The following is a 10,477-nucleotide window of genomic DNA, read 5'->3' as shown; positions in this document are numbered from 1 at the left end:
AAAACACCTGTAGTCCGGATCAGGTCACAGGACAGACTGTAGATCATGTACATCAGCACATCATCAGCCATCCAGGTTTTAAAAGCACTGCTTCATTGAACAGATGAAGTTGGATTAAACGGGGAAGACAGATCAGTTTTTACTGAAACAACTGAAGAATCTTTAATCAAACCAACATTCACTTTTTCATTCCGAATATTCTGAGTGTAGTTCACACTTTTCCTTCTGTGTATTTATTGAGTTAAACAGCGCCCCCTGGTGGTCTTCTGTCCTCGGGCAACTGGGGGATTTCCTGGGCGGAAGCTGCGGAGGGGGTTTCCAGTGTGATCAGCCCAGTCCTCCCCGCTGGATCACTGAGCTGGATCCGAGTGACTTCTCCCTCACACAGATATAGGACACACAAAAACCGAAGAACCCTGACCCAGACCCCCGAACCTAAATCCGGACATGAAGAGTTCGCCAGAGGCCTGGAGGCTCCGAGGCAGCGGCGGGCTGACGGTTTGAATCCCGGAGAGAGTCCACTGAGCCGAGGAGCTGCTGAGCTGAGCTGTGGCCTGCGGAGGAGATTCATGTAAGTCCCACGCACAGTGGAGATATGGCAGAACATCGGTAGAACCTGGTAGAACACGTTAGAACATGGTAACTGTTTGTTAGCGGCTTGCGAATCCAGCCGATGAAGCTCGGAGCTAAAGAAGCTAACAGCTAGCATCAGTCAGTGTTTACATCAAACCTCGGGTCAGTGATTCAGAGTCACAGACGGGGACACAGACAGGGACCCGGACAGGGACTCGGGGTCAGGGTTAGACAGTGGGGACACGTCGAATAAACAGTGAAATAAACCGGTTTATTTAGAGAAAGAAAAACTACAGTCAGACCTGAACAATCAAACCCAGAGCAGAAAGTGAAATGAAAACCATAGTGTAGCGACTTCGCAGTCCGAAGAGTCGCTGAGAGACAGAAGGATGGGCCCTATTGTCTGAGGCGCTACAAAAAAATCCACTGAGACTTCGAACCTAAATTTAACAGTTTATTAACAAACAAAAGATAATCAGCTCACGATAACGTGCTCTGAAATATAACCAACAATAATCTCAGTGATCACAGAAAATTATCGGTCAACAAAAAATACGGCGTCCCACCCGCTCTCTCTCTCTCTCAAACAAAAAAAAGACCAACAGGTGATATCAACTAATATACACGTCCATAATCATGTGACCCGCTAACCCCCCCAGTCAACATGTTCACATAAACAATATCCTAATAAAAACACAAACAAACAATATCCCTTAACCTTACTACTAATAGAAAAAATACATCATACATTCATGGCTCCTAGACATAGAATGGACCTGAACGCATTCTAAAGCTTCCAGTTCTTATTATTCTTTACACACTGTACCTCATTTGTTCAGTTTTTATTACTAATAGCTAATGGAGACTGTGGCTGAAAGAAAAGTTAATTCATCGATTAGTCAATCAACAGAAAAATAACTAGCAACTATTCTGATGATCAGTGATCAGTTTCAAGCAACAGCTGTGAAAAGGTTTCCTGAGTCCTAACCCTCTCAGGCTGAGTCTGAACCCTCTCAGGCTGAGTCCTAACCCTCTCAGGCTAAGTCCTAACCCTCTCAGGCTGAGTCAGAACCCTCTCAGGCTGAGTCCTAACCCTCTAACCTGTTCTGGATCAGACATGTTTTCTGGTCAACATGTCTGTTCACAGATCCGGTGTGTTTTGGATCTCAGGGCTGATCACTCCATCATTTTATATCAAAAATCTAAATCATTACATGAAACAGAGTGATTTTCAAATCATAAGATCAGTTCAATCCAGTGTTATTTATTCAGCTCCTCCCACAATCAAAATCGCCTCAAAGCTCTTTACACAGACCCACAGTCTGACCCCAGATCAGCAGAAACAGCTCCTTGTGAACCCGCCTCATATGGGGGACCCTCCTGCTGAGGGCCGGGCTGGGTGAGAGGAGGAAGAGGAGGAAGGTAGGACAGCTGGGAATGGAGGAGAGGAGGAGGAGGACATGCAGCATATAGAACATGATACAAACAGGAAGTGGACGATGTTAGAGGGACAGCATTCAGATCCCAGAACAGTTAGTGGATCCTGTCCTCAGCAGGTTACAGCTGTGATAGGAAACAGAGCACAGGAGCAAACAGCTGTGATGTGAATGAAAAGACAGAAGACCATTAAAGTCAGAGAGTGTAGATGTTAATGAGCACTGATCCTGAGTCAGAGACAAACAGAAGCTCAGAGTAATCTGGTTTCACTCTGTGACTCTGTGACTGATCTGACCTCAGGGAACATCGTCAGAAGAACGGACGGACGTTAGCCTAAACAAGACGTTAGCTTTTGTGAGCGTTGTGTGTGGAGTGTCGGCCAGTCAACCTCAGTCAATCAGCCTCAGTCAGTCAGCTTCAGTCAGTCAGACTCAGTCAGTCAACCTCAGTCAGTCAGCCTCAGTCAGTCAGCTTCAGTCAGTCAGACTCAGTCAGTCAACCTCAGTCAGTCAGACTCAGTCAGTCAACCTCAGTCAGTCAGACTCAGTCAGTCAGCTTCAGTCAGTCAGCTTCAGTCAGTCAGACTCAGTCAGTCAACCTCAGTCAGTCAGACTCAGTCAGTCAGCTTCAGTCAGTCAGACTCAGTCAGTCAGCTTCAGTCAGTCAGACTCAGTCAGTCAGCTTCAGTCAGCAGATGTTTCTCTTGTTGTTGATGTTGATGCTGTTGTTTTGTCTCTGCTGATCAGAAATATAGAACTGGATTCTTTAATGGTCTTGTGTGCCTTTCAGTGGTTGCATCAAAAACTCTGTCGGAGAGAGATGCATGCTGGTACTTGGTGTTTCTGAAGGACGTGTCCTCAGTATCTCACAATCCCCTGCACCTGAGACCTGCACCACAAAGCAGGTTCAGAATATCCAGGATTTCTCTTGGTTATCAGGCTTCACTGAGCCTAACATCGACCGTCCTGGATCCGCCTGCATCATGAAGCAGGTTTTCACCTGGTATGATGGAAACAACGTGATCACATGACCAGAACAGCAAAGAAACAGTGGAAATAACTGACAGCTGATAAAGTCAGACTGAGGATTTACTGTCAATAAGAAGAAGAATTATTCTGATGTTTCTCACGGAATCAGGAACAGATGAGTGTGAACGTGTGAAACGTGTTGAGGTCCTGATTCCAATACTGCAGCTCAGAATAACTGTTCATTCAAACTAAACCCTCTGATGTTTCCTCTGTAGTAACGACTTCAGACAGTTTATAACGACAGTGATGTGCTTCATTTATAGACATTAGGACGAGGGGCTGAGACAGGGGACAGAAAGAATCCAGTGGACAGGGGTTACGGTTCTAAAGGACAGATCTGTTTGACTTTTTGTTAGTGTTGGGTCAGAACGCAGGCCTGATGCCACTCGTGTGCCTGAAAGAAGCAACTGAGGCTGAACTCGTGGATTCAGACGAGTGTATCTGTGAAACAACCGTCCTGACGTTTCCACCTTATTGCTCTCATCTCAACGTGTTGGGAGGTTTCGTCACACTCTAACAGTAACTTCCTGTTAATTACACTTCCTGCTGAGAAAATGACCAGTACTTTCCAAGTTTCCCATTATTCACTCACGCATCACGTCTGAGCATTGTCTGTTTTTAGTTTCCAAACACAGTTACTTCAGACAATTTACCGTATTTTAATCACGTCGGATGTTTTACCGTGTCTTCATTCTACCGTATGTTCCGTCCTCTGGGAGTCAGGAGACATCTGGACTGACAGGCAGTGCAAGTGAGGGTGAGAAACTCGACATCTGCCAGCAGAAAGACGCCCTCACGACCCCCACAAACATTTCCCACGTTTCTTCCAGGCGATCAGTCTCCGCCTGCAGTGGCTCTGTGATTAACGTGGTCACAGGTTATAAGTGTAATGTAAACTGGTGAATCAGTGTTAGCTCCTCGCTGTGCTGTGCAGCTGTGTGTAAATCAAAACATCAAAAAGTTCCTGCGTTGGTCAGCGTGTGGATACACACGCAAACTTACATGAACATGACTCGGCACAGTTTCAGCACACAGACTGTGTGTGTGTGTGTCAGTGTTGTCCTCTGCACACGTCCCAGTGCTTCAGTGTCTCAGCGAGCTGAAACCTTCTACCTGCCGTCACTGCAATCATGTGATTGGTCCCCACAAACTGACAGAGTCAATATTTGAACTTCATGTCCACTCCAAACACCGGTCTCCACAAAGACAGACTTAGCAGCCAGACCAGGCTTAGGACAGAGTGGTGTGTGCAGCCGGCCCCAGGATCAGCTGCTGTGTGGTGAGGAAAACCCCGTCTGTGATTCCATTAGTTTCTGTTTCTGTGAACCGCGGCTGCTTCGAGGTTTAGGTTACGTGTTTAGTTGTGATCATTAAAGTTTGGATAAGGGGCTACGGACTTCATGATACGAGTGTGTGTGTGTGTGTGTGTGTCATCATGTTCCTGGAGACACCTGCTGTACCAGGAACCATCACAGAGGTGGTTTTAGGACTGGCAGGTGTCCGTCTGTCTGTGGACAGACTTTGTCACCACAGCATGACAGAACTTTACAGAGGTTGAAGATGAACAGGGTCCGAGCAAAGGCCCCTGAAGGGAGGGAGCCATTGGCCCCCCCACTTCACGCACCTGTCCAGCATCAGTTTTCAGTGGTGAATGACTGTGTCTCAGTCGCTCCGTCCCCTGTCAGACATCAGTCAAACCATAATGTGACGGGATCACTGACACCTGCTGATTGATCAACATGCTGATGAAATCTGATGATCAGTGAATCATTCAGGGCTTTTAATTTGAATTTTGGAATGTGTGTGTGTGTGTGTGTGTGTGTGTGTGTGCGTGCACAGATGTGTTAATCATGCAGCCAGTGGAAAAGCCCCTAGCATCCCCACAACTGAGCCCTGACAGGAAATGATGTTTCTTTGTGTGTGTGTGTGTGTGTGTACGTACATATATCTTTATGAGGACCAAAATCAGCATAGGCCTTACAGAGTGAGGACATTTTGGTTGGTCCTCACAACTTTGAAGGGCTGTTTGAGTGTGAAGACGGTTTCAGGATCAGGGGCCAGGGAATGTCCTCACAAAGACACAAGTATGTGTGTGTGCAATGAGTGTAGTGTGTGTGTGTGTGTGTGCGTGTCTTCAGTTCAGATCTCATTCCTTGGACACTTCTCATTGTGTTTTCACTCTTTTTCAGTGTAAATATCGATCATTAAATTAATATTTATATATTGATTTTTCTGTCTCCGTTCATTATTTAAATATCTGTCATTAAATAATGACCCCTCCCCCACCAGGTCATGTCAGCGGGGAGGAGTGCTGATGGGAGGGAGGTGCAGATTCCCCTCCAGCAGGTGGCGCCCTCCCTGGCTGTTTCCCTCCCATTGGCTCCTCCCATCACCACACCCTCTCACCGCCCAGCCAATCCCTGGCCTCCTGGAGACCCTGTCGCTTCACAAGGTGATCAGAGTTTCAGAATAAATGTTTGATTATTTTACAGAGGCAGTGAAACGGAAACGCTGGTGACTAAACTCAGGTGTGTCTCCGGGTCCAGGTGTCCCTGCAGGGTTCCTGCCTCTCCATGGAGGATTCAGAGATCACTTTGTAGAAGCTCCAGAAGCCAAATACTGCTGCGAAGTGTGCAGACTGGTCCTGTGTCAGCCCCGCCAGACCGAGTGTGGACACCGCTTCTGTCAGAGCTGCATCAGCAGCATCCTCAGGTGAGACTCACAGGTAGTGAAACAGCTGGAAACAAATGCTGAAAGGAGTAACTGCAGCTGATGTGGACGGCTTCTGCCCACACGGCTCCTGCTGCTGCTTCATCCAGCTCAGGTGCCGGCCTCCGGGTCCTACCTGTGGTTCCTCACCTGGTTCAGACTCGTCTCTGTTCTGGATTGTTGTCTTGTGCTGCAGCTCTGAACGGGATTTGATTGGTTTGTTTGAAGAGACTCTCAGAGTTGGTTCATGTCCAGCTCTTGCTCCAGTGTGGTTTGAACACACTGATTGTAAGTTGCTTTGGACGTGATGTGATGTGAGGGAGCAGATGGAGCGTGCAGTTCCTCCTCTGACCAGCAGGTGCCAGGTGTCTGTCCCCTGTTGACTCACTAACTTTATGTCCTCTGACCTCTGGCAGTCAACCAAACCCGGTGTGTCCAGCTGACAGTGAGCCGCTGTTCAAAGACAAGGTGAGCAGGCAAGGATATTGCAAAGCAGATTGTGTTGTTATTGATTATTGATTGATTATGGACCAGAACATCCTGTGGTTTGTGTTTAAGATCTTCAGAGACGTTTGCTGCCATCGGGAGATCATGGCTCTGAAGGTTTACTGTCGCAGTGAAGCCAATGGCTGTCAGGAGCAGATGAGTCTGCAGCAGATACCTGTGAGTTACCATGGAAACAGAGAATCCTGTTCACTGATTGGCTGTACGGTATCGTACATCCAGGCCATATGTGGACACCTCAAACACAGTTCAGGTCAAGTGTTTTGATTTGGTTCCACAGAGACAGTTATGGACACTCAGGTGTAGAGATGAGAACTAGAATTCATGATATCGAGAAAACAACAAGTCTGTCTGTCTGTCTCTCACTTGTCTGCCTGTCTCTCACCTATCTGTCTGTCTGTCTCTCACCTATCTGTCCCTCACCTGTCTGTCTGTCTCTCCGTAGGACCACCTGAATGTGTGTCCGTTCTTTGAGGTCCCCTGTCCGTTGGGTAAATGTAAAGAGCGAATGATGAGGAAGGAGATTCCTGACCACCTGAGCTGGAAGTGTAAACACAGAGAGACCACCTGCGAGTTCTGCAAGACCAAGATGCCTCTGACCGACCTGCAGGTAGGCTATGACATCACAGCTGACATCACTCCTAACCAACCTGTAGAATAGCTCCAGCGTCTGTGGTCTTGGAACAGAAGCTCAGTCTCAGTCCAGGTGGAACTTTAGGACTTATGTTGATGTCCTCTCCTGTACCTTTACTGTTCTAGAAAAGGAATCAATGTGAGGAGACACACGTCGGCCTGAGAACAGGAAATGGTTTTAGATATAAAATGTTGGTCTGTTTTCAGAAACACAAAGAGACGGTGTGTCCAGCGTTCCTGGTGTCCTGTCCAAACCACTGCTCCTTCTCCTCCCTGCCCCGGAGTGAGGTACTGGCCTTGTTACCCTCCCCTGTCCCTCCTCTGTCCGGTCAGAGACCGTGGCTTACTTTAGGTGTTTCACCCGTTTTACCTGGTAGCAGCGATATTTCTGATATTGATGGGCTGAATTTGTGTTCCAGTTGTCCAGTCACCAACACAACTGTCCCAAAGCTCAGGCGAGCTGTCAGTTCCACCGCTATGGCTGCACCTTCAAGGTAACGCCTCATCATCCCGGTTACCTTCTGTCTCTGTGTGTCTTCTGTGCACACCTGACTAACGTGTGTACAGTAAATAATGTGTATATTATACACACTGTTTTCTTTGTGCTTCAGGGTTTGAACCAGGAAATGAGACAACATGAGTCGGCATTCACAGCTGAACACCTGAGAATGATGGCCAACAGGAACTCCTCCTTAGAGACCAAGGTAACCAGAGCAACATATTCAAGCTGTGCAGTTAAAAGTTGCCCAGTGTGAGATAACTGAGCAGCACTGTGTGTTTTCAGGTGGAGGATGTTAAAGCGGAGCTGCTGGAGAGGTATAAAGTGCTTCCTGCTCTCAGCAGCCGTCTGTCTGAACTGGAGAACAAGAACGAAGAGCTGAGAGACAAGAACCGACAGATGGAGCAGAAGCTGGCCACCATGCAGGTACTGTTACTGCATTACAACCAGCTATGGAAATACGTTTGTTCCACACGTTTCATATACCATGCAGGTTTAGTGGGTTAAAACTGCACAAAATAAGTGAAACTAAGTTTGAAAGAACAGATTTAAAATTCTTCAATCAAAAGATAGTTGATGGAACCGTGTGGGAGGGCTTTATTTCTCTCTGTGTTTTTATTGGATAAAAGGCTGATGCTGTAACTGATTTAAGATTTGCTTGTATTTTCTTTACATATGTAAAATTTGTGGCTCAGACAGATAAAGAGTGATGGTGTGCAGTGAACGTGTGCAGTGACAGCGTGCAGTGACGTGTGCAGTGACCGTGCGCAGTGACGGCGTGCAGTGACAGTGTGCACTGACCGTGCGCAGTGACGGCGTGCAATGAACGTGTGCAGTGACGGTGTGCAGTGACGGCGTGCAGTGACGTGTGCAGTGACCGTGCGCAGTGACGGCGTGCAGTGACAGTGTGCACTGACCGTGCGCAGTGACGGCGTGCAATGAACGTGTGCAGTGACGGCGTGCAGTGACGGCGTGCAGTGAACGTGTGCGGTGACCGTGTGCAGTGACGGCCCAGCACTGTGCAGTGTACTGAGCTGCATGCAGCACGTTCAGGCTTAGCTGTCATGTTTAATGAGGGGATGGGGCTCAAACTAATGACAGAAACGAAGACTTCGGGGGTCGTGTCAGTATCAACCAGATTTTCAGTCTGTCAGTCAGACTGACTGGTCCCTCCCCTAAGCCTGGACAGCCAATCATGTCTCTTTTCCTATAGAAACTAATGAGCTCTCACTCAGAGAAGCTCCTGGAGGTGGAGCTGGAACTTCGTTCTCTACGTCTGCTCAGAGATGAGGTGGAGAACCTGAGAGGAACACTGGAGAATGTACGGACGAGGCTGAGTACTCTGGAACAAGGGGGACGCAGCGGAACTGGATCCACAACACACAGTCTGGGTCAGAACACACACAGGAGTCTGGGGACTAGTTTCAGAGGTCTGGGACACACACACAGTCAGTCAATAATAATGAATATCCACCTTTCTGCAGCACCCCTGGAGACTCAGCTGAGTCGACATGACGACATGCTGAGTGTCCATGAGATCCGATTGGCCGACATGGACCTGCGTTTCCAGGTGCTGGAGACAGCGAGCTACAATGGAACTCTGATCTGGAAGATCCGTGACTACAAGAGACGGAAACAGGAAGCGGTGGCAGCAAAGACTCTGTCGCTGTACTCACAGCCGTTTTACACCGGATACTTTGGATACAAGATGTGTGCTCGAGTCTACCTGAACGGAGACGGCATGGGCAAGGGGACGCACCTGTCACTGTTCTTTGTGGTGATGAGGGGCGAGTACGACGCCCTGCTACCCTGGCCCTTCAAACAGAAGGTACGTATCACTTACTGACGGGTCACTGACCGATTACTGGCCGGGCTCTGACCAGGTGCTCCGTACTCCTGAATCTTCTTTGTCCACCTGTTGTTGTTGTAGAGCCAAACTGATGGTGACAGGTCCGTCTGTCTGTCTTTCTGGCAGGTTACTCTGATGTTGATGGACCAGGGTCCATCCAGGAAACACCTGGGTGATGCTTTTAAACCTGATCCCAACAGCAGCAGCTTCAAACGTCCTGTGGCAGAGATGAACATCGCCTCCGGCTGTCCTCTGTTTGTGTCTCAGAGCGTCCTGGAGACCGGCAGCTACATCAAAGATGATACCATCTTTATCAAGGTGGGGACACACAACACCTCCTGCTACTGAGGATGAGTAGAGGTTGGGGGACTAGTTGATGACTTACTGATTGATTGCCAGTCTGATTAATATCTGTTTTGATCGGCAGGTTACCGTGGATACCTCTGACCTCCCTGATCCATGATCCCTGATCCCTCTGACCTTGCTGGTCTGAGATCAGCTCACCTGTCTGTGCCCAGCAGAGCAAAGGATTATGGGTAGGATCAGCTATGGTCCGGCTGAGAGTGACGCCGACAGAACAGAAGAAGAAGAGGCAGACGGGAAACAGCCAATCAAAGTGAACTCTCCACAGACCAGAGGGCAGGTCCTGTTTTCATTGGCTGATGGACTACAGAACTGCATGTGTGAATGGATCAGTGTTGCCATGACATCAGCGTGGTGACATCACTCAGAGCCAACACAGCTGCTGCAGCCGAGATGTCGCTGCTGCTCATTATTGATGCCGTGCATCGAGCTTTACTTCCTGTTTATTACCTGTTTACCAAGGCATGCTGGGAAATCCACCGCAGCCACAGAGGAGTGGCACAGACTGTAGGACCTGTAGGACAAACTATTACAAACTAGCAAACGACAGTGAGATCTTGTAGAAACTATTTCCAGTGAAGAGCTGGAGAGTCTCACACAGGGTCCAGTACAAACCAGTTAAGAACAGCAGGATCCAGTGAAAGTCTTGATCAGGAGAAGAGTCCAGTTGAAGGGAAGCAGGTTGTTGATTATTCATGACTGATGTTTTCTGCTGTGGGAAACATTACGGATCCACCGTCTGCTCCAAAGCATGAAACATGTTTTCCTTCCTGTTTCTGCACAGGTCAGCACAGGTCAGAACAGGTGAGTTCAGCCTAACCCGAACCTCGTTACTAACCTCAGAGTAAACAAACAAACAAACACGTTTTAACTGACATGTTA

At 48.1% G+C, this 10,477-nt stretch overlaps 1 protein-coding gene across 1 annotated transcript; it reads left to right on the top strand.

Annotated features, from left to right (window-relative positions):
• The first annotated feature begins 275 nt into the window (after positions 1-275).
• Positions 276-10,234, top strand: traf3 (TNF receptor-associated factor 3). Its single transcript, XM_041060605.1, has 14 exons — positions 276-571; positions 5,328-5,490; positions 5,585-5,750; positions 6,164-6,215; positions 6,306-6,410; positions 6,697-6,861; positions 7,092-7,172; positions 7,304-7,378; positions 7,496-7,588; positions 7,669-7,809; positions 8,597-8,774; positions 8,868-9,211; positions 9,359-9,550; positions 9,660-10,234. Exons 2-14 carry the CDS (start codon positions 5,331-5,333, stop codon positions 9,693-9,695), a joined length of 1,788 nt encoding a protein of 595 aa, XP_040916539.1. The 5' UTR covers positions 276-571; positions 5,328-5,330; the 3' UTR covers positions 9,696-10,234.
• The last annotated feature ends 243 nt before the right edge of the window (positions 10,235-10,477 follow it).

Source organism: Toxotes jaculatrix, chromosome 17, assembly GCF_017976425.1.
Source record: "Toxotes jaculatrix isolate fToxJac2 chromosome 17, fToxJac2.pri, whole genome shotgun sequence".
NCBI classification, from domain to species: Eukaryota; Metazoa; Chordata; class Actinopteri; family Toxotidae; genus Toxotes; species Toxotes jaculatrix.
The sequence above is the reverse complement of the archived record's forward strand: the minus strand, read 5'-3'. Positions and strand labels throughout refer to the sequence as shown.

Coding starts and splice junctions, on each gene's coding strand:
- traf3 (XM_041060605.1), top strand. CDS start 5,331: ATGTCAGCGGGGAGGAGTGCTGATGGGAGGGAGGTGCAGATTCCCCTC. Junction 7,173..7,303: donor CCTCCCTGCCCCGGAGTGAG/GTACTGGCCTTG, acceptor TTTGTGTTCCAG/TTGTCCAGTCACCAACACAA. Junction 9,212..9,358: donor CCTGGCCCTTCAAACAGAAG/GTACGTATCACT, acceptor TCTTTCTGGCAG/GTTACTCTGATGTTGATGGA.